General features: G+C 40.9%; 1 protein-coding gene across 2 annotated transcripts in view; it reads left to right on the top strand.

Annotated features, from left to right (window-relative positions):
- Cntn6 (contactin 6) overlaps positions 1 to 23717 on the top strand; it is a 176791-nt gene that overhangs the window by 7153 nt on the left and 145921 nt on the right. For both annotated transcript variants that reach the window (XM_047534747.1, XM_047534746.1), the window contains exon 2: positions 354 to 529. In XM_047534747.1, coding sequence (XP_047390703.1) covers positions 388 to 529 — 142 coding nt within the window. In that variant the 5' untranslated portion in view covers positions 354 to 387. The remainder of the gene's footprint in view (positions 1 to 353; positions 530 to 23717) is intronic.

Below are 23717 nucleotides of genomic sequence, written 5' to 3'. Positions count from 1 at the left end.
GGGAGTTCAGGTATGAATAGATGTTACTTGAAAAGTCTCTGAAGGATTAGGATGGCTGGCATTATTGACTGGATGTCTAATTTTTATTTCTCATGTCACTGGCTCCCATGACTAAGTGCATTGGGATGAATGTATCTCACTTTTTCCAAGAGTCGGAGAGCTTACAAATAACCTCCCTATTGATATCATGGGCTCAAGGCAGTTACCTTTGGAGAAATTGGTCAGATTTTCCCCACCTGTAAGCATGCTATTTTTAAAAGTATAATTGCAGAAATTAAAACTGCATGTGATTTAAGAAAAACAGCAGTGAACCCTGCATATTGTAAATGTTATTTAATCTTTTTCCCTTGAAGGTGGAAGAAAAATGGCAGAGAGATCGATTTTGCCATGAGTTATCACTACCAGTTAGATGGAGGCAGCTTAGCCATCAGTAGTCCCCGCACTGAGCAGGATGCTGGGACATACCAGTGCCTGGCCACCAATCTTCTGGGGACAATTCTGAGTCGGAAGGCCAAGCTCCAGTTCGCATGTGAGTTTGGGGAAAAATATTGACTCCCTGTATTTTAAAAATATTTTTTATATACACCTATTGAGGATAAAAATTCAGCTTTGCCAAGAACCTTCTCTTGCAGAACAAATGTGTTTTTATGGTCATAAAAAAAATTTGACAGTGTCTATTTTGTAAACTTGGACTTTTGAGGATGAGATAAACCTGTTTCAAAAAAAAAAAAGGAAAGAAAATATCAGTCTAATGATATGCTGTAAATGATTTTTAGAAACATCTCTCAAAGTTCCAAACACAAATATCCAGATAAAGATATATGTTATAATATTGTGCTTTTCAAAAACAATGTTTTTTCCTTGGTGTTTGATATTAGTGTGCAGAGCATAAGAAGAAAAATCGGAGGGCAGAGGTGTCATTTGGGGGAGGCGCGTCTTCCAAGAAAAGCCATCTTGCACCCACAGTGTGATGTAGGTGGAAATAAAGTGGTTGCCAAAGGCAGGCTTTATATTAACTGTAACAATGTCCAGCTGCATCACATAAATGTCATCCAAGTAATTACCTTGGTGACATTTGGGGACATTAGCAGATGAACAATAGACAGACTGCTTCTTATATTCTTTATACATAGTGTTTCCAGGGACTAAAATGTTTCATATTGGATTCAGCGCAAGCCTTGTTGGAGAGTAATTATATCTGTCCGTGTGAACCAAATAGGAGTCTCACATTTGTCCCTTGCTCTCCTATACTCTGAGGATGTATCTGGGAGCCAAAATCTTAGCTGCCGCTCTCTGGGGGCTCACAAGATGAGTGGGACTACTGTTGTTACCAGCAGATGCAGGCATTAATAGGTGACCCTTGTTTGGGATTGCAAATCTCAGGCTGCACAGGTTATTCTATAGTGGTTCTGAGGTCTTGTGTGGTTCTGCTTTGCTTGACCATGTGGGGACCAACTTGTTTCTGCCTTTAAATATAGATACCCAGGCACATCCATGAACACACAATGCACACCCATACGTGACGACGTAAATTACATGCTCACGCAAAGAATGCACATGCACACATGTTGCTAATATATCCAAATATGTTTGCACCTGTGGGGGAAAAAAAAGAGAAAGTACAGAAGTATGGACATAAATGTGGTGTGGAGAGACAAAAGTTGGTGGCTAGTTTGAACTTGGGGTGAAGACAGCGATAATAATTGAGTTCTTCATTTGAGCTAAGATCATCATTTGGGAAAATAAGAGGGAGCCCAATAACACATGTACGTTGCAGAAGCTAGTAATTTGCTCCAGAGACTGGAATGAGTTGCCACAGAAATTAATTGTTTCTCCGGCTTGGAAAAGAGATGTTCCTAGAAGGTCCACATGATTTCAATCAGTTGTCATAATGATAAATTTGACTTTCTGGTAAAGAAAATTCATACACCCTATAGTATTTAGTCTCTCTCCTCATCTAGAGTGAAGGATTCTATCCATTCTTAAAAAGCAACCAAATATCTACACTAAAAATTAAGACACTGGGCTTTATATTACAATAGATTTCTTTCTCTTAATTGTTCCCCACTTTTTAAAAGAAAACTTATTAATTTTTATTTTTACAGACTGAATTTTGATTCATTGTGCTCAAATGGGGTACGACTTTTCATTTCTAGGATTGTACCGCACTTTTAAAAAATACTTTTAAAATTCTCTAGTTTTATATGCTAATAGATGTTTCTGTAGTTAAAACACACTATGTCTTTTAAGAAATGGAAAGGTTAAAGTAGGAAGAAATTGAATGACTTCATTTGGATGAATGAGAGATCAATTCTTCTGTCATTGTTGACCTTACTACTGGTTCATAAACTTTTTTTTTTCATTTCGGGGTTCAAGGCAGATGACTATTGATCCTTAAAGCATTTCTCCATTACTGTTCATGCAGAGAGCCAGCAGCCCATGTGTCAAAGCGATCTTTCTACAGAGGCAAACAAACTTGGGCTGAGATTGACATTTGAAAAACACAAAGAGAACCCCAACATTCTGCCTCTTCTGTCCCCTACCCATAGGGATGTCATGTCTAAAACGCATCCTAGTGTGTCCAGGGAGAAATCTGCCGGAGTACAGAGGGAAAAGCAGAGTCTGAATGTTCATTTCTAAGGAAATGGAAAGTTCGTAGAGTGCATGACCTGTGTGGTCACCCGAGTTTTGATTCCTCGGTCTCTTCTCTTGCTAAGTCCTCAGCAGTGATGGTTTTGCTGGGAAGGTCTTGGTGTGTTGGAGACATTCTGGGATTTTTTGAAGCAGACAGGTCTGTGCTCAAATTCTCTGCCTAGCCCAGAGCTAGCAGAATGAATAGGAGCAGTTCTTAGCCACATTAAACCTCTGCTGAGAGCCTACCGAGAGAATCGCAGCGTAACCACCAGGCAGGACAAGGACCCTGAGAACAGAGGTGACGAACGTGAGTGTCACGAGCACGTCGCAACACTTGCGGCCTGTGCTGGGTCGGGAACCTGGTAGGAATAAGGTAACACTCACGTAGCCGGTTGTTGGTCCTCAGATGAGGTTTTATTGATGCTCGGTTCACAGCAAACAGCAGTCAGTCATCGGAGTAACAGCATGCAGCAACCAGGGGCCTCGAGCTGGGGAGCACTATCTTGTCACTTGTCAGCGGGACACAGTGACGGACTCTGTCGGTGGAGTAGTGCCCGCTCGCTCCTGATCAGTCTGCAGTTTATATAGTCACATCAAAACAAGTTCACACATTACCTAATTTGTTTTTCAAGTCCTAGATTCTGCAAATTCATCTAGTAAATATTTTTACCAGTTTTACCATTAAAACTAATGTAAATTTGGTGTAAACAAACTGCCAAATGTTTTTCCTCAGTGACTGCATAGTCACTATGTACCTCACCGCACGTCATTCTACTTATCTTAACACTACACACACATTTTGTTTTGATCTATCACAGCCAACAACATGATTTTTATAAGTTTCACAAAATGGGGTCAGAAAGCAAAATGGGAGTTGTTTGGTTCACTTCAGCAATGTTCCATACAGTCAGATTCTGATTCATGTAGACACTAGGGAGGTGACATCTCTCACTCTCATTTTTATTCTTTCTGTCCACTGGCTCCAATACCTACGTACTTCACATGGCTACACTTTCTCATAGAAAACTCTTCTCGCTTGCATTCTGAGACTTTCTCCGGACCACTTTCTTCTTCTCTGGACTTCAAGATTTTTAGATGCTTCAGTGAGTATTCTCTCTCTTGACGTGGCCAACAACCACAGGGGGCAGATATTCCTGTTGTTCCCCCATTTTTTCAGATTAGAAGCTCAAGCCTCCCTGAGAGATTAGGGTTTTCTTTTTTTTATTAATTTTTAAATTTGTTCTAATTAGTTGCACATGACAGTAGAATGCATTTATCCATTTTGGTTTTTTAAAAATATTTTTTATTAGCCATTGGTGAACTTCGATTTATTTGTATGCAGTGCTGAGAAGGGAACCCAGTGCCTCACACATGCTAGGCAAGCGCTCTGCCCCTGAGCCACCCCCCCCCAAGCCCCATTTATCCATTTGACAGTTTGTACATAAATGCAGTACCAGCTCTCATTTTTCCAACTGTACATATTGCGGGATCACATCAGCCACACAGTCATACATGCACATGAGATCATAAGGGATGCTGTTACAAACCAAGCTGAATCTTGAGCCTTAATAAAAGAACTCGAATTCTTAAACTCACACCCCTCGTGTTACAGTATTGAATCGCTTCCACGTCCGGCTTGCGCAACTTCTGGGGGCTTTGTTCCATTATTTCAGTGGTTAATGCACCCTAATTTTCTAAATAATAAACCACATTTATAAGGCACCCCCATTCACAGTGGGCCATGTGGTGGATGCTTTTGGTGCCCTACCCAGATTCCCTGATCAGTGGTGTGTCCAGCCCCGTCTCTTAATGCCCATCGCTGTCCCTTCTCTGCCTCAGAGGTCCCCAAGGGGTCAGGACAGCTGAGAGACCTTCCTACTCGGATCCTTTCCTTGCTTTATCTGATCTCCATTTCTGCCTTTCTCCCGAGAGCACTCTTTCAGTGAATCTCATGCACGGGAATCCTTGCTTCATGTTGTTCTTTGAAGGAACCCAAAGTCAGACCAAAACGAGACGTTTAACGTGAGCTATCTGGTCTACATAGTGGTAGAAAAATTGGATCCAGAAACGGTACTCATACAAACTTCCCTAGATAAGAACAAGGCATGCATCAAAATAAGAAAGGTTTCATCCTCTCTGCTTCAGACCTGGGGAGTTTATGGTACAGTGTCCCTTTGACCTTCAGCACAATTGGACTTAGGAACAGCCTTCCAGAACCTCACTTGTCCACGGGAGAGACTCTGCAGGCACATTCCTCTAGGTAATGGGTGATTTTTGTTTATAACATCTAGTCCGGTGTTTGGCCATCCAAAAGCATGCTCTGAGTTACTTTTAGAAACAACCTGGAACATTCTGCCTGAGCATGAATCAGCCCACCCTGGAACCGTCCTGAAGTGTGGGCTATGCATGAAAAAAACACCTATTATGAAATATCATCTTAAATCAAATCTGTCTTCAACAAACTATGTAACCTAGACGAGTCACTCACATCCCTGGGATTTGTAAACTGTGTTTTGAATTATTTGAATACAAAAGTCCCTTTTAGCAGTTCAGCATAGGATTCTTTCTTCCAAATGGTCAGGGGGTTCTGATTGAATCTCCCCTTCTTCCCCTCGGCAGACTCAACCCTGCAGCCAGTGTGGCAGGGCCCCGGTATCACCCCGGCCCCCTTGAGTGATACAACCAGCGTGACTTTTTAAATCGCTTGTCGCTGCTGAGAATTTCTTTTCGTTCCCAAGGACTCTGGTGGTAAAGGTTGAATGTAGACTTCTTCCTCTCGTGTGTATGTTAATGAATTACCCTGTTCTTCTGTGAGCGTACATCGCATCTGTCATTACCGCTTAAAATGTCATCCTTGAGAAAATGAGCCGGTGTTTTGAAAGAAACCTATGATTTCACCGAGCTATATTTTCAGGGAGGTTCTTATACTAGAGAACTTTACCCTTGAAAAGATAAACATTTAGGATCCAAGTGAGTCGAGAATAAGACTTTTTGATCCTAAACTCTTCAATATTGAATCACGGATACAGTTTCAGATCAGTTCGCTTTGTGACTGGGGAAGACACGGCAGCCAAACCAGAGCCTCTGAATTGAATATTCATTTATTCATCTACCAAACATCCAAAAAAAAACAAACCTCAGGGCTGGGGATGAAGCTCAGTCAGTAGAGTGCTTGCCTTGCAAGCACAAAGCCCTGGGTTCGATCCCTAGCACCGCAAAAAAAAAAAAAAAAAATACTATGTGCAAAAACAAACCTCACTGATGTGCCTCAAGGGCTAGGCTAGGTCCTAAAGTTAAAATGGTTGACAAGAACAGCTACCTCCTGTCTTCCCAAAGCAGACAGATACGGCCTTGAAGTGCATTTAAACACACACACACAAGAGAAGACAAAAAATAGATATGTAGTATATATTGTTGAGTAAGTATTGTCCCCTAATTCTTTTTTTTTTTTTTTCAGTACTGGGGATTGAACTCAGGGACACTCAACCACTGAGCCACATCCCCAGCCCTATTTTGTATTTATTTAGAGACAGAGTCTCTCTGAGATGCTTAGTTCCTCATCATTGCTGAGGCTGGCTTTACACTCGCGATCCTCCTGCCTCAGCCTCCTGAGCTGCTGAGCTTACAGGCGTGTGCCACTGCACCCGACTGTCCCCAAATCTTTATGGAATTAACTCCATTGAGGTTCACATTCCCCCTCTGAGATGATCGACCTTCCCATGTTCGGATGGACAGACTGAGGCATAGGCAAATGAATTAAGCTGCTTGAAATCACACAAATACTAAGTGGGAGACTCAGTATTCCAACTTAGGGAGTTGGAATTGCAGAGTCCTGGTGCCTACTGCCTTTTTCTCTGCCTCAGGAAAAATAAAATCAGGAGGTGCTGGCAGAGAGGTGACCTAACCCTGGGGACAGGGGGAGCCCCAGTGCAAAGCTGTCCTTAAGCTAGTCTGGATTGGAGGAAGAGCAAAGGCAGTCTTCCAGGGGAAACAGGGCTTGAACTGAGCCTTGAAGGACTTGTTTGTGCTGCAGGTACAGCGACTAGGTAGAGAAGGACATTAAGGTTGGACAGGCAGCAAGAGGAGATGCAGATGTGGGAACGAGGCCAGGGATCAAAGGAAAGGCGAGGAGGAGAGCCAAACACCAGGCATGACAGCATAGGAGGCTGGCTCTATGGGGAAGTGAGGAGGAAACAGCATTCAGAGCCAGTGACCAAAGGCACCTCACACCAAAGCTTCAGCTGGAAGCTGTGGGTTAGGTTGAGTCACAACATGGGATTCCAAGGAAACCCACAAAAGTCCACCTGAATGCAGCATTTTAGACAGGAGCATCGGAAAATGTCAAAGAGGATCCCAACTTTGATTTGACACTGCATACAACTGCTTCTTCATAGGTAAAATGAGGGTGTTGGTGTTGCACACTTCACCAAGACTGATACAGGGGGGACACTTGCCACTCGGAGAGCAAAGGTCAAGGGTGACTGATAGATGGATGTGAGATAAATAGGACTTAAAATCAGCGTACTACAGTGACATAGCCTCATCAATGTTCATAGCTGCTCAATTCACAATAGCTAGATTGTGGAACCAACCTAGGTGTCCTTCAATTGATGAATGGATAAAGAAACTGTGGTATATATACACAATGGAATAGTACTCAGCCTTAAATAAGAATAAATTATGGCATTTTCAGGTAAATGGATGGAGTTGGAGAATATCATGCTAAGCCAAATAAGCCAGTCCCCAAAATCCAAAGGCCAAATGTTTTCTCTGATATGTGAATATTGATCTATAATGCGGGGTAGGGGCATGCTAAGGAAGAATGGGGAAACTTGAGATTGGGCAGAGGGGTGTGAAGGGAGGGGAGGGGGTATGGGGCTGGGAAAGATGGTGGAATGAGACGGACTTCATTACCCTATGTACGTGTATCAGGGCACGAATGGTGTGAATCTGCATTGTGCACAACCAGAGAAATGAAAATCTGCACTCCATTTGTGTACAATGAATCAAAATGCATTCTGCTGTCATGTGGAACTAACTAGAACAAATGAGAGAAAGAAAGAAAAAGAAAGAAAGAAAAGAGGGAGGGAGGGAGTAAAGGAGGGAGGGAGGGAGGAAGAGCTAATTAGGGACCTGCTCATGCCCTGTTAATAGGCCAGGTTGTATATTTCACTATTTATCCCAGAAGCAGCGGGACCGTTTGAGTGACATTAGGGAAGTTGAAACTGTGTATAAAAGATAGTTTTCAATGTCACGTACTTTTCTCTAAGAAGCGTTCATCTGAGACCTTAATAATCATACCAACATCCTTAAAGTCCCAGCACACACAGGTAGGGGCATTTCACACCTCAGCTGTTGTAAGAACTTTTGTGACGGGGATAAACAGTCACTGTACCACATCCCAGGATTGATTTTCAATGGTTCGAGGTTAAAATGCAGTAATAATGTATTTAAGAGGGCTATAAACATGGAGGCGTTTACAGTCCTTGTAATTTTTTTTTCCTGCGGCATGCAAAAGGTTTTACCCCTGCTAAGCTATTGATCTTTATCTGGACCTGTAAGCTATTCTAGATTTTGTTTTACAGTTGGAGAAATTCAAGGTGAGACATCTACGTTACATACTTGTCCAAGGTCACCCAAACTAGTGCTGGTCCTGAACTTCTTCTAACTGTACTTCAAAAAATTTTTAAAACACGTAATATTTTATGGGTAGAGAAACTAAAGCAGAATCTTTATGAATCAAAAATCATAGTTATAGCACAACAAAAAAAAGTTTTTTTAAAGTCCTAACGTCAAGGTCGTTAACTCCTTGAAGAAGGATTACTAAAATATTCTAGGACTTGAAAATTAGGTGTGATTTTATTTCTATTTCTTGGCCAGGTTGTTTACAGGAGGGATGGGGCGAAGGGATTCATCACATTGAGAAATAAATTTGAAAAGCATTGTGGGCACCCATTAATTCCAAATGTCATTAATTTTTTTTTCTACATACAAAATGCAAAAACGTTATGTATTTATTATCCTGATGATATGGTGACAGAGAGTATTTATATCTAGGAAGGAAATTAAGACCCAGGAGAAGAAGTTTTTCAGAATAACACTTAAACATGCATTTGGAAACGGTAGAGTCTATGATAATTGTGAAGTGTGCATTAAGTGGGTAATGCAGATCTAATTATAAAGGAAAATGCTAAATGCCTTTTAACCTTTTTTTGTACATCAAAAAAGAACCAGATAAACAACATGCACGAAGAGATACTTTTCCTTAATTTCTGAAGTAAAAGGAAGTACGTGTCTAAATTAGTTACTGTTTTTCACTGTCACATTGAAATAGCATCGGAGGGTCTTGCAATGAATTCAATGTTCTGAATCTGTCTTGATGAAATAATAGCATAACCACCAATTGGTATCACATCAAGGGGAAAACTTTGCCTTTGCTTCTAAACATAATTCAGATCTTAAACCAATGGACCGTGAACAGTTAGTTGCATGGTTAAATTATAGGAAGTCACTGTGACATACATCTTAGAAATCAACAGGGAAGGTAGTTACCCAACGCTTTGGTCTCATTTCCCCACATCAACACTGCTGGGCATCTATTTATGTATCTTATCAAAAATGATACTTTTTTGAAAATCAGCCCTACTTCCCAATGCCCTGCTCTGCCTATATTTAGCAGGACCACATCTTTTGGGTCCATTTGAGTAAAATTGCACATTCAAGCTGCAGAGACTTGGTATTGGAGTGAAAAAGGAAAATACCAGGAAGTAAGGGATTCACCCCATCAAAACTGAGAACTTGTGACTTCTAAAATGAAAAATGAAGCCCCCAAACTGAAATGGTCTCACCCATGACTCTCACGGTGATTGAAGTTTTGATGAAGTTAGGTACATGATTCCCGTAGATGTTTCTCTGGGGACTCATAAAGTTGGCTCACATTACAGCAATATTCTTATTTGCACGAAAAGGAGCAGATTAAACCCTTTCAGGCATTTATATTGAGTTTATATCCAATATTATCTAAAAAGCAACTTAGTAGGCAAAGAATAGAGTTTTGGTAGAAAGTGCTGGAAATATTCATTCTGTTTTGAAGGTCTTAATTTATATCCTAGTTTTCCCAAGAAGCTTAATACATACAGAAATGTACAGAAAAAAAAAAAAAAAAGAAAGAAAGAAAAGAAAAGTACTAACCTGAGTAGGCAGTTCCGTGAAGCATAACTAAGCCAAACGTAGAAAGTACATTGCAGACACCTCAAAAGACTCTCTGCTCTTACACCCTCCCAGCTATGCACGTTCCTTCCTCCTCAAAGATCACATATCTGTGCTTGTAAATTTACAGTTACTATGGTTTTGTGGCTCTTCTATGGATTGAAACCATATAAAAGGTATTCTCTAAGTCCGCAGCCACCTCACACATGGGATTATGGGTAGCCACAGTTCACTCCTTCCTAGTAGTCTTTGGTATTTTATTATTAGAATGTACTAGAATATATGCGTAGCTTCTACTCTTACTAGGAATCGGAGTTACTTCTAGGGGCAACCGTGTATAATTCTTCTGTCAATATTCTTGCTCCACCTTTTGGTCCATGGGGACATATGTTTCTCTGTTATATGATGGGACAGAATTAAAGGGGAATTGATTATGCAGATGAACAACCTTGAGAGACATTAACCACCTTACTAAGGCCTTAGAATTGTCACTATTGTCTTGGTGATTTTATGAATTGGCACTCTTACCAGTGATGTTTAGTTCTATATTCTTGACAACAGTTGATATCATCTATTTTTCCCTAAATATTAGCATATGGGGGTGTTTTATGGTATAGTCAGGACGTGTCCCCCAAAAGCTCATGTATGAGACAATGCAAGCAAGTTCAGATTCGATCTTGAATGCTATAACCTAAAAAGTGGATTAATCTCCTGATTAGGATTAACTTGGTGGTACCAGTGGGCAGGTTGAGTGTGGCTAGACGGGTTGGGGAATTGGGGACAAGCCTTTGGGATGTATATTTGACCCTCTCTGCTTCTTGGTGGGCGTGTCCTGAGCTGCTTTCCTCTGCCACGCTCTTCTGCCATGATATGGTGCTTCACTTTGGGCCCAGAGCAATGGAGCCGGCCATCGATGGACTGAGATTATAAGTCCCAAATAAACATCCCCTCCTCCTTTTTCTTTGTAATTCAAGAAAAACGGTCTGTACATATTTAGTACAATGCATTTTACTTTGTTTTATGACTTGTGAATTCATGTATGTAGAATCTATGAATCCAGAGAAATAGCTGGACTGTTTTTTTGGGGAGTCTGGAAGGGTCCTCTGGAGGCAGCACACATATGAAGAATGTGGTCCTTCCTTTGCTGCCCTGCATTGCTATCTCTAAAGGAAATCAAGTGTGCCTACCTGCTTGGAGTGCTTTTGATCTCTCTCTTCTCTCTTCCTTCTTTATATTTGACTAAACCTGTGTAAATGACAAACTCTATTAATTATTACAGACTTATAATATATCTCGATATCTGGTAGCTATTCTCGTAGATGATATGGATACAGGAAAACACACACACACCGACTCAGATTGTAAACTAAACCTAAGGGGAATAAAACTGAAAAAGAATGGAATGATATGGAAATTCATGCCACACAATCCTCCCCAGCTACCAAAGTTGAGCTTCCACCTTTTACATGGAAGACAGTTTTGTCAAGTGCTCCTATGGACCTTATCCCTCTGCCTCTAAAACCTGAGAGAAATTTCTCCTGTGAACCCAAATTATGGGCTTTACTGTTACAGTAGCCAGTGCCCAGGGTGCTTGGGAATCTCACAAGATCTCCTCTAAAAATAAACCAGCGGATCCGAGTTGCTGAACTCGTCAGACTTCAAGTCAATCTAATGCTTGCTTTGTTCACCTATCACGTGGCTTCTCTAAGTTAAAAATAAACCAACAAACAAACTCACAATACAGAAACTGACTCCAGAGCTTCTGCTTACCTGTTTCAGAAAATGAGGTTGGTTGATTACCTTGATCCTTCCTCTGTGAGGCTGTAGGCCATGTCTCTCCATATTCCAGCAGGGATGTTTTTGGATGATAGATTCTCTGGACCCCAAATGGGTATCAGTACATTTGTGTGACCCCCTTCTCCATTTTCGTAGCAGTGAAAGAATGTTGGGAATTTACAGAAAGCACAAAGCATTTCAGGTTTTGCAATGCTGGACACAACTTCTGTGATGGGTGGTTTTGGTTGGTTAAAGATGAGGTGTCCCCTAAAATCTCGTGTGGGAGACAATGCAAGAATATTCAGAGGTGAAATGATTAAAGTATGAGAACTGTTATGCAATCAGGGGAAGAATCCAATGATGTGGATTAACTGGGTGGTAACTGTAGGCAGGTAGGGTGTGGTTGGAGGAAGGGGGTCACCGTGCCTGTGCCTTTGGGGTTTATATTTGGTCCCTGGCAAGGTCACTAGTTCTGCTTCCTTATTTCCATAAGCTGAGCAGCTTTCCTCTGCTGTACTCTTCTGCCATGATGTTCTGCTCACTAGACCCAGAGTTAGGGAGTCACCCAGCCAGGGACCCTACCTCTGAAACTATGAGCTAAAATAAACTTTTCCTCCTCAACTTTCTTCCTTTTTTCTTTTTTGAATTTTTAAATTTGTTCTAATTAGTTGTACATGGCAGTAGAATGCATTTACACATTTGGATGGATCCTACATAAATGGAGCGTCATCTCTCATTTTTCTGATTGTACATGTTGCAGGATCACATGGGTCATGTAGTCATAATATACATGAGGTCATGGTGTCTGTTTCACTCTACTGTCCTTCCTACCCGACACCCCTTCCCCTCCCTTCACTCCTCTCTTCCTAATCTAAAGTCACTCTATTCTTCCCTATCCATCCCCCCCCACCCTTATTGTGCAACCATTATGGAAAGCAGTGTGGAGATTCCTCAGAAAACTTGGAATGGAACCACCATTTGACCCAGTTATTCCACTCCTTGGTTTATACTCAAAGGACTTAAAATCAACATACTACAGTGACACAGCCACATCAATGTTCATAGCAGCTCAGCTCACAATAGCTAGATTGTGGAATTAACCTAGATACCCTTCAACAGAGAACTAGACAAAGAAAATGTGGTCTCTCTCTCTCTCTCTCTCTCTCTCTCTCTCTCTCTATATATATATATATATATATATACATATATATATATATATACATATGTATATATATATATATATGATGGAATATTACTCAGCTTTAAAGAAGAATGAATTTATGGCATTTGTTGGTAAATAGATGGAGCTAGAGACTATCATGCTAAGCAAAATAAGCCAAATCCTCTACATTTTTCTTGTCAGAACTTTTGATCCCAGTATTGAAAATCTGACTAAAACAGTGCTTTGGATATATCTTCCTCAAATTACCAAGCCTCACAACACTTCTTTCTAATTAAAAAAGATAATTTAGTTTAATCCTCAAAAATACGTAAAATAAAATCTACTATTATAATCCTGATTTTATGGAGAAGGAAAATTAAAGTCAGATAAGTGAAGTCATGGACCTAAGGACATTAGAAAATAGTGAAGCTGGGATTTGCCCAGGCCTTTTTATGTTTTTAAGGAATTTAGTAATTGTTCAACTAGTTCTTGTCAGATTTTAATGTGTGTACAGATCCCTTGTGGATGATATTAAAAGCAAATTCTGATTCAGTAGGGTTAAAGTAGAGCCCAGTAGTATGTGACATTTTTAGCAAGCTCCCGGGGACACTAATACTGCTGTTCCAGAGTTCGAGTAGCAAGCAGTGTTAAAAGGTGCCTTAGGTTGGTACCTGAAGACCACCCACCAGCAGCTCTACCGCAGGGGTGGACACAGGTGCTGGAAGCGCACACACATCCAGGGGAAGAGTAAATGTGACATCGATTTCCAAACTTGAGACTGACCTTTCAGCATATCCCTCCATATACTCAAATGGCACATATTTATTGAGCACCTACTGTGTGCCAAGCACAATTATAAGCAGGAAGCAAGACAAAGTTGATTTTCTCTATGTGTGCACCTGTCCAAACTTAAATGCAGTTTCACTTAAAAAAAAAAAAAAAAAGGAAAAGAAAATATATGAGTGCTATTGGAATAAAGAACAAGGAAAAAATGTGCTTGAGCATTCACGAAAAGCAATAGGTTTTCAAAGTGTGATCCCCTCCCAGAATTACAATCCTCCTCCGGCAGTGTTTCTGTTCACGGCAGAAAATGCAAATGAGGAAGAGCCTAGATCTGCAGAGTGTGATTTAACAAGTCCAATGCGGGGTGTTCCCCTCCCCCACCCCGCTTGGAGAATTGTACCATTGAGAGATCCACTTTCACATACATATTAATGAGTTGTTTTGCATAAATCAATTCTGTTTTTATGAATGGAAATTATCCAGCCCTCCTTTAATTCTTCCAGAAATCCCATCCAAACAGACTCCTCGAGTTCCTCTTACCAGGTCTATCCCTTGGGCACAAAGGATTTATTTTAATTATTTCACCAGGTTTAAGCAAAAGTAATCGAATATAAACAAGCGTGCCAGCTGCCTCTTGGCCTTTGGAAGGCTCTTTTGTCTTTTGTACTGTTCTCGGTACCCGTTTAGAAGGTAATCCTTTTCATTTAGAAAGGTATGAAGTATGTCCAGATCACATTTAGAAATTTATGCTGTTTCTTTTTTTTTCCAAGCCTGGCTAACCCAACGTACTCTGCATATTGTTATTAATATAAATATTAGTCTTCCTAAAAGCTAATATAGATGCAGCCAGCCAGACTCAGGGCAAAGCAGTTCCTGGGTTTGCTCAGATTCTCACAGCGGGACTGGCGGAGCTGGGACTTGGAACCTGGGCTGACAGGAGGCAGCAGTCAGACCTGGCTTCCGTCACCGTGGCTTTGAAAGCAGGAGGACATGTCAGAATCTGTGATGCTCTGGATGAAACGGTCCCTGCCTTCAACTCCGCATTGTCACAGCGGGAGTGACGCGGGTGTTTGGGTGAGCCGCCCAGACAAGGCCTCCACCCTTGGGCGTGTACCTGCCTGGACGTGGCTGCCGCCTGAGGCCTTTCCTCCTGTGCCTGAGGCCTGCGGTCAGCCCAGATCTCCTGGGTCACCCCTCAGAGGCCACACCCTCGTCTCCACAGAGGTCTGCAGGTTCCCGGGTCAGAACTCATGGCTCAGTGCTCCCCACCTCCTAAACCCCCCAGCAGTCAGCGGCCAAACCCTCCCGTGCATGACCTTTCCGTACTGGGTTGCTTCAGCTGGCATTTGGCTTCCGTCTGAGGATGCTGCTTCTCTTGGGTCTGTAATGGCGATGCTAGGATCTCATCCTTGTCTTGCAACCAGGTCTTGAGAGAGGAAGAGAGTCGTTCTTTCTCTCCCCGTCGCGTCCAGGTGATCCCTCCTCCCTCCTGCCATTAGCCTCCACTGCCCATTGCTTCTCTTGGTGACCATCATGTTCTCATCCTGTGACCCCCAGCACGCCTCGAAGAGTACCTCCCTCCTAGCTCATCGTCCTGGCCACAATCTCCAAATATTATTTCTTGGCAACTCTGGCCTTTGGTGAATTCCATATTCAGTATCCCAATTGCTCAGTCCCTGATTTCTTCCCTTTCACTGATTCTATTTATCACCCCAGCTTAGATCATAGCTACCCTATGATTTCTTCCAGACCTTCTTCATATCCAAAATGGGAAGCCTTACCCATAGGCTGATGTCCGACCTTTCCAACTTAGGACACCACGTCCTAGAGCTAACTCTCTCTAGTACATAGACTCCAGCAATACTTTGACCCCACAGGGTTCCACTCTACACAAATCCTAACTACCCCCATCCCTCTCCTGCCTCATCTTGTTATTCTCTTCCAGTTACAGTTTGGATTTAAGAATATCCCCACCCCCCCAAAAAAAAAAAAAATTCATGTGTTAGTCCATGTAGTAATATTCAGAGATGAGAAGATTGAATACGAGAGCTATACTCATCAGTGGATTAATCCATTTGATGGATTAATCAGTTTTTCATTGCTATGAACAAAGTTCCAATTAAGAATGACTTTGAGAAGGAACAGTTTATTTTGGCTCATGGTTTCAGAGATTCAGCACACAGTCTGCCAACTCTATTGTTCTGGGCATGTAGTGAGGTAGAACATCATGGCAAAAGAGCACGGTGGAGGAAAGCTAGCCAACTTTCTTTTCATGGATCATGAATCCTTTTGATGGGTTAATAATTTGATTAGACTACTGGGTGTGAACTATAGGCAGGTGGGCTTTGGCTGATGGAATTACACCACGGTGGGTGTGCCCTTGAGGATTATGTCTTGTCCCTGGCTTTGAGGGCGTGCTCTATGTCGCTGCTACATGGCTTCCAGGAGCGGCGGAGCTTTCTTCCACTCTGCCATGTTGGTTTTGACCTTAGCATATGCCCAGAGCCATGAAATTGGCCAACTGTGGACTGAACCTCTGAAACCATGAGCCCAAAGAAACTTCCCTTCCTCTGAAATGTTCTTACCAGAAATTTCAGTCATAGCCATAAAGAGCTCATTAAAACGCTTCCCACAGTGACAAAAGCAAAATACCATGTCTTATTGGTCACTCTTGACCCATTTGCTGATTTCTCTCATCATTGCATCATTATTAATTATTTGTTATCTTTATTTTATATCTATTGATATCCAAGCCATGCTAAAATGCAAACAAGGTTTTCATCTGAAGCAAAGCCAACTTGGACAACTGCTTCCACTTTTCATTGAGGACCACTGACTGACCACAGGTGGACCTTTAATGCTGCTTGACTTTTAAGACAAGGAAGGGAACTATCTTGGAATTCAGAGATATTCTGTCTCCAGGGTCTTGAATCCGGGAAGGACCTGTGTGTGTGGAGAGGAGGGCCAGCCGGGAGTTCTGTGCTGAGGCTCAGCTGTTTCTTCTCCAGCAACCTCTCCCTCATTTTTCTTGGTTCTGGTTCAGGTCTGATTTTGCCTTCAGTTTTCATTGTCTGGTCCCCAGGCCAGGGTGGACATCACCTGTCCCTGTGGTGCCAGGAACTTGCAAAGTCATCTGACCCTCTGACCTGCTGGAAGAGTTTTGCTCAATCCAACAGCGAGCGCCATTTTCCCAAAATAATACCTCAAAGCATTCAAAGACACACATGGAAGGCAGACTCTTTAGTTTACTAATTCCAGCCCTTGTAGACTGTTGGATTTCTCTTCTGCCACAGGTCCTGACTGTCTCATATTTGTTTGTAGACCAGCTTTTTGGACACTGCTCAATTTGTCTTTCCTTTTCTATTTTTATTCTTTCTTAATGACTTTCAATTCCATTCATGTTGCTGCAAATAACAGGTTGCCTTTTTCTTCCTGAGTAATATTCCATTGAGTGATATACCACTTTTTTTTTATCCATCGTCTGTTGACGGACACTGCAGTAGATTCCAAATTGTGACTTTTGTGTTTCAGTAAACATGGGAGGTCAGCTGTCTCTATGGTTTAGTGATTTCTTTTTCTTCGGATATATACCCACTCACGATATTGCTGGTCATAGTTCTGGAATCTTTCTCCTCTTCTTAAGTCATGATCAGATTTTACTGCAGTCACGACACTTGACAACATACAAAAAGGAGAAAATAAATGATAATAATATCACCTAAATAAGAGTCAATCACTTCTCACACTGGTAGATTCTTCTAAAATTTCTCATATACAAATTATGTATACACATACATACCCACGCGAATAAATATTTGTTAATGACTTTTCAATTTTGAAAAGGAATATAACAAACGCTTTTCTAACGCATCGTTTTAGAGAAAGGAAAGATTTCATGATAATATTTAAGAATTTTCAAATTGCAGGTACTCAGGTGTTCACTTGGTTCCAGAGAAATAACCTTTTGCAAATGCCAATCTGTGGGTGGAAGAGGGACTCCCTGTCCATGCCAAGAGAGAGCCTTTCCTGTCAGTATGAATCAAGACGAAAAAGCAGTTGGAAGGCTCCTCCTCTCTGAATACCTCTGATTTGGCCACTTTAAATGCTGGAGGTGATTGAATCAGCCTGGGGTATGGAGCTCTTAGGACCCCTTTACTAATAAGGCCGCCATGCTAGAATAAGAAATCGCATGGATAAAGCTGGAATTAAGGACGCTCAATTCCTGCGTTCTCTTCCTCTGAACTGCTGAGGTTTTATTTAGAGACAGGTATAGAAACGGGCCTGAGAAAAATGGGGGTGTGATTCCAGTTAATCTTTTCAATCATTCTCTTTTATTTTGCCAGCAGGCAAAGCCCTGCAGAGTACCTAACAACTCTCACAGACTCCCATCCTGGTTTTCCCCAGAGGACTCCTTTACCACATCGACTGATGGATCGCTCGATTGATTTCGAAGACCAGAAATGTTAATGCCATTCCTCTTGTCCTTATGTCCATGAAAGCAAGAAAAGGAAGGCCTGTAATTTTATTAGTGATTGCATTCATGCAGTAGTATTATTCTGCAAAACAAAAAAAAACTGGTATCTTAATAGATATTAAGGTCGACTTTCTTTTCCTCGCCATCAAGAGTTACTGGTGTTTATATATGCTCTATAATTATTATGTGCTGATAAATGGTGAGACATAGCTGCAATTTGGGAGCAAAAACGCTGTCTGATAATTTCAGTGGCTAATTCCAGATGAGTTGCTTGAGCGCTCATGCACATCAGCAACATCATTTTCCGCTAATTTGACTTTTCAAAAATATTGAACTTCTGTATGATCATCTAAGAAACTATTTTTCTCTCTGTTCCCCCTTGCTCCCTCCCTTCTCTCTCTCTCTCTCTCTCTCTCTCTCTCTCTCTCTCTCTCTCTCTCTGTCTCTCTCAAGCAAGCTATTATATTAAAAAATACCTATATGAACACTTACCAAAAGTAGGGATGTGTGTGTGTACAGATGGGCACCCACACAGATTTACATGAATGGGATCATTCTGTGTAACCTACCTTTAGCTATAAAAATTCTAAATCAGAAAAAAATTTCAAGTACACACAACTGTTCAGAAAAAAAAAAATGTTACAAGCAGATTTATATTTAAATGTGTGTTAATATCCCACCATTTTTGCTTCAGATTTTTTGGTAAGACAGAAAATGTTATGGGCACAGTCAGCTTTCACCTTATTTTTTTTCTGTGCCCCCTAGAGAACAACTTTCCTGAAGTTGGGAACGTTTCTAATCACAATTTAAAATTTTTTTTTAAATTTTAAAATTGAATTAAAAGTTTTTAATTTCAAAATTTAATTTTAAAAATACAATTAAAATTTTTTTTCATATAAATGTTATGAATCCAATTAATTTTGCGATCTTTTTTTTTTTTTTAATCCACTCTACATTAGGTCTCTTAGACCTAGTGGTGTTTTGATGTGTAATATAGTTCCTTGTTTTTTTTTTTTTCTTTTTCTTTATTGTGTATATTTCACTTGATAATAAAAGGAAGTTAATTCCGTTTTAGTAAGGGAGTGAAAATAAGCAAAACATAATACATGTATAATAAAGATTTTTCCATGTTAGTATTCATGCATTCATTTTGCTTATTTTTATCAAACTATTATGTGTCACCTATTGCACACTATGTTGAAGGAATAGTGCTTGATACAACAAACATAGCCTTGGCCAACTTGAGTCTATGTGAACAGTAGCAGAGGAATCACATAAAAATATACAACATTAAAAATCTTAATATATATTCAGAAGAGACCCTGAGATTAAAGTGGAGAGGTGACTGGGGACTCAAAATCTAGAATCGAACATGATAAAATCTGTAGTAAATGAATTTTGAGGTTCATACACTATCAGTTATCTGTTTCTTTCTTTTTTAATTTGTTGCCATAATAATGTAATAAGACAAACAACCAAAAGTTCCCATGGTTTACAATAGTACATCTTTGGGTCTTGAGTCTTTGGGGTAGTGGGTGTTTCTCCGGGTCTTCTCTGGACTCATTGTACATTGGTGGTTGAATCAGCAGCTCTGCTTTGCTCCTCCATGCCCTTCCACCATGATGTTCTGCATCATCTAGACCCTGGTTCTAGAGCAGTGGCGTCAGCTGACCTTGAACTGAACCTCTGAAACCATGAGCCAACTTTCGTCATATGCCCTTGGTCCAGACTGGGCCAGCTGACCTGCCTTAGTTCTCTTGCATGTGGCCCTTCTTGCTCCAGCAGGCTAGTCCGAGCTCTGCCATGGTCCCTGGGGGGTGGATCCATGACAGAAGGCTACCAGGATACTACTAGTGTCCCATGCTCAGAACTGACACCGTGTCACGTCTGTTGTATTTTGTCTTCAGGACCAGATCAGATCTAGAAGTGGTGAAACAGACACACCTTGGATGAAAAATGCTGCAAACTCGGACCAGATAAGATACAGGAAGAGATGGGGACTCAGGGCTGATCTACCATCCATCTCCCACAAGAGATGTGAGGAATGGGTTTGTAGAACTTTCCAGAGAGGAGGGAACAACATATCACAAGGCTTAGACGTTGGAAGGAGCTCAGTTTTTCAAAATCCTAGAAGCCTTGTGGAACTTACTGAGAAAAATAGGCAATGGCGTCAGAGAAAGCTGGAGAAGTTAGCAGGGAACAGATCACACTGGTCTCCTTCCCAAGCTCAGGAGTTTGAATTGTATTCTAAGAACGACAGGACTTCACCCAATTTCAATGAATAAATTATGTGATCTCATTTTTAATGGATTCTATTATCTAAATACTCTTTTACATGAGTGAATGGATTATATAACCTAATTTTTAATTGAAGTTCTTTGACTAATCCGTGTGATGATGTCGTCAAGATTGTAACTGTGCAAGTGAGGAAACCGTTTGGGAGGCTCCTCGGTCACACAGGTATTACATGACACTAACAGGTGAGAGGTTGCAATGGAGACAGAGTAAACTGGAGGTCCTGTTGAAAAATCCTGAATGTTAAATCAACAACAGTCTCTTCCAGATGCAATGTGGGTTTTCAGCAAGAGGAGGATTTCAAAAATTATCCAACGGATAGTGGATGTTTACACTTTGGTGGGTCCGTTGTATTGGGGATTGAACTCAGGGGCACTCAACCACTGAGCCACATCCCCAGCCCAATTTTGTATTTGATTTAGACACAGGGTCTCACTGAGTTGCTTAGCACCTCGCTTTTTGCTGAGACTGGCTTTGAACTTGCGATCCTCCTGAGTGTCATGAGCCGCGGGGATGACAGGCGTGCACCACTGTACCCAGCTACACTTTATTTTGATGAGGAAGATTTGAAGAACCCCTAGGAGGAAAGAACCAAGAGCTCAGTTTCATAAACATCACCAGGTTGAATGTAGGGGCCTGGAACTGCAGAGGGAAAAACTGAGGTACCCAGATGAATTTGAGAGTGACCCACTGTCATGGTGTGGATTTGATGCTCAAGTGTGAGACAATGTGAGAATGTCCAGAAGTGAAGTGATTGGGTTATGAGAGCTGGATCCTAATTAGTAGATTAATCCACTCATGTGGATTAATTGGGTGGTGACTCTAGGGAGATAGGGTGAGTCTGGAGGAGGTGGGTCACTGTAGGTGTGTCTTTTGGAAATATATTATCCCTGCCTCCTTGGAGTAAAGTTGTCTCTGCCTCCTGGTTTCCCTGTTATGAGCTGCTTTCCTCCTCCCCGCCCAACCACGGTGATGTTCTGCATCACCCTGGGCCAAGAGCAATGAAGTCAGCTGACCATGAACTAAACCTTGAAACCATGAGCCAAACTAAACTTTTCCTCTCCTACTTTGTTCTGGTCGGCTCTTTGGGTTACAGCAGTGAAAAAGTTGAGTAAATCACCTACATGTAAATGTTATCAGAAGCTGTGGGAGTATTTGAAGTTACCAAGAGAGTCAAAATTTCAATGACAAAGAAAGACCCTGAAATAAATTCAAAATAATTCCAGTTACGAGGTACCATTGATGATATCTTCATGCTTTTAAATGACCATGGGTACTCATGATATGACTTTATAATTATTCTGAAAAAAATAACTTGTTGGATTTTGTTAGATGTCATTAGGCAGTGATGTAATGACTTTTCTATATTCCTTTACTCAGTTGACCAATTATATCTTTTGAATAGGTACATGGAGGTTGAATTTCAGGGGAAAATAGGTTATCTATTTTAAATGTAAATACCTCTTGATTAACAACCCTTAAAAAATTATTTCTACTGAATTATACTGGCAGCATCACTGCCTGAGTATGTTATCGCTTCAATCTCTCTGTCATACATTGTTTAATATTTACTCTTAGTGCTGTGATGAGTGCTAAATTATTGTTGTTTTCCTTTGAATTTCTGGGCTACTAATAAAATTGAACTTTATTCATATGCGTCTTGGCAATTTGGTGTGCTGGTACTTTCTTAACCATGATCATTGCCTACTTTCCTATTAAAGAGTTCATATTAATTTCCAGCAATTACATAGATATATTAATATTTTCTATTATAAATTATATAAAATGCATCCACATTGAATTTAACTTTGCTAGTGATTTTATCTTACAGAAAATTTAGCATGCAGAATCAATTGTTTTTTAATTCAGCGAATCCCTCCTTTCCTTTATAATGTTTCTTTTGTGACACACATGGAAATATTTTCTCAAGCCCTGGATTAAAGAACAATTTTTGTTTAGTCTTCTCCATAATTTCACTTATTATTTGTGAGCCTTTGATTCACCTGGAATTTATTTTTGTAATGAGCCTGAGATAAGTACCTAACTTACTTCTCTGCTACCAGAGTTTGAAGCTTTCTCACTTCCATTTAGTAAGTGGTCCAATGTCCCCAGAGCCCATTTTCCACTTAAAAGTCCAGTAGTTATTCGCTGCAGAGGCAGTACAATGTCGTGGTTAGGAGTGAAGTATCCAGTTTCTCTGAATCATTCCCCCCAGCCTGCCCCTCCCTGAAGGATGCACACTAATTGATTAGAGTGAACTGTCCTGCTGAGCCCAAAGTTACAGGACAGGATGATATTTCTCCTCTGGAGAAAACCCATTTATCAACTAAAGACAAAATTTCAAAATGGTGGCACTACTTGGATCGTAGCAGTGCTTTATTCTTCCTATGAACTAACTGGTCAGATACAGAGCATTCAAAAGCAGCATTTAGACCAAAAGCCCCATCTAACCTAGAGAAAGTGAGTGAGGAGTTGCCTTTGAGTCCATTCCATCCATTTCATTTTAATCTGATTTATTTGGCTCTCTGACTGTCCCCCTCTGCATTTCCTATATCAGCTTCATCACAAATCAGTCCCCTGCAAGTTGTATTGGAAAAGCAATATGTGTGATTGAGATATTGTTAACAACAAAGCCAGTTCTGCTCCCAGAGCTGTTAGATTCTGATTGATAAAATTTAATATTTTGAAGGGAGGGAAGAAAAAACTATTATTCCAACTCCTTTATTTGTAGTATGGGTGAAGTTCCTTTTATCTCCTCTACTTTCTTTGTAGCAGTATGACTGAGATTCCAATAAATTATTGAATGCAATATCCAGATGTCCAGATGATTTTTTGGTATTGCTGCTACTTCTTAGTAGGCGAGAAAAAAGATAGTTGAAGTTCTGCAGAAAGTGTCAAAGCTTAGCAATAAAATAGGGATTTCATTGAACAGAAACTAATGAAATCACCCAATTTATTTCCCTTTCACTGTTGTAATGCAGGTAAATCTTGCTTCATGCGAGTCACCAAGCTTGAATGTGCAGTGACCTGGCTCTGGTCGTGCATGGTTTATGTGTGAGGGATGGGAAGCGTACTCATAAATACTTTTAATAAAAAAAAAAAGTGCGAAGCGAAGCAGCTTAGTTTTTCAAATAAAAGAAGTTTCATTTGTGTCTAGGGAGTAGGGCTGTTAAAAGTCAACTTGCTCCATTTTTTACCCTTATGCCACCCTTCCAATATCATGGGGGCTCTCTGAGTAGCTACATCTCCTGTTCATCTCCATGTGTGAGAGCCAGATTTTATGTGCTCCATGGTGCAGCCACCTGGGTCTAAGGGAGTTACCATGTCCTGCCTTGGTGCCCTTCTTGGCTGTGTCCTGTCAATCATGCAGGCTTCATGAGAGGT

This window comes from Sciurus carolinensis, chromosome 19 (genome assembly GCF_902686445.1).
Source record: "Sciurus carolinensis chromosome 19, mSciCar1.2, whole genome shotgun sequence".
Classification (NCBI taxonomy): Eukaryota; Metazoa; Chordata; class Mammalia; order Rodentia; family Sciuridae; genus Sciurus; species Sciurus carolinensis.
This window is presented reverse-complemented; position numbering and strand designations above follow the sequence as displayed.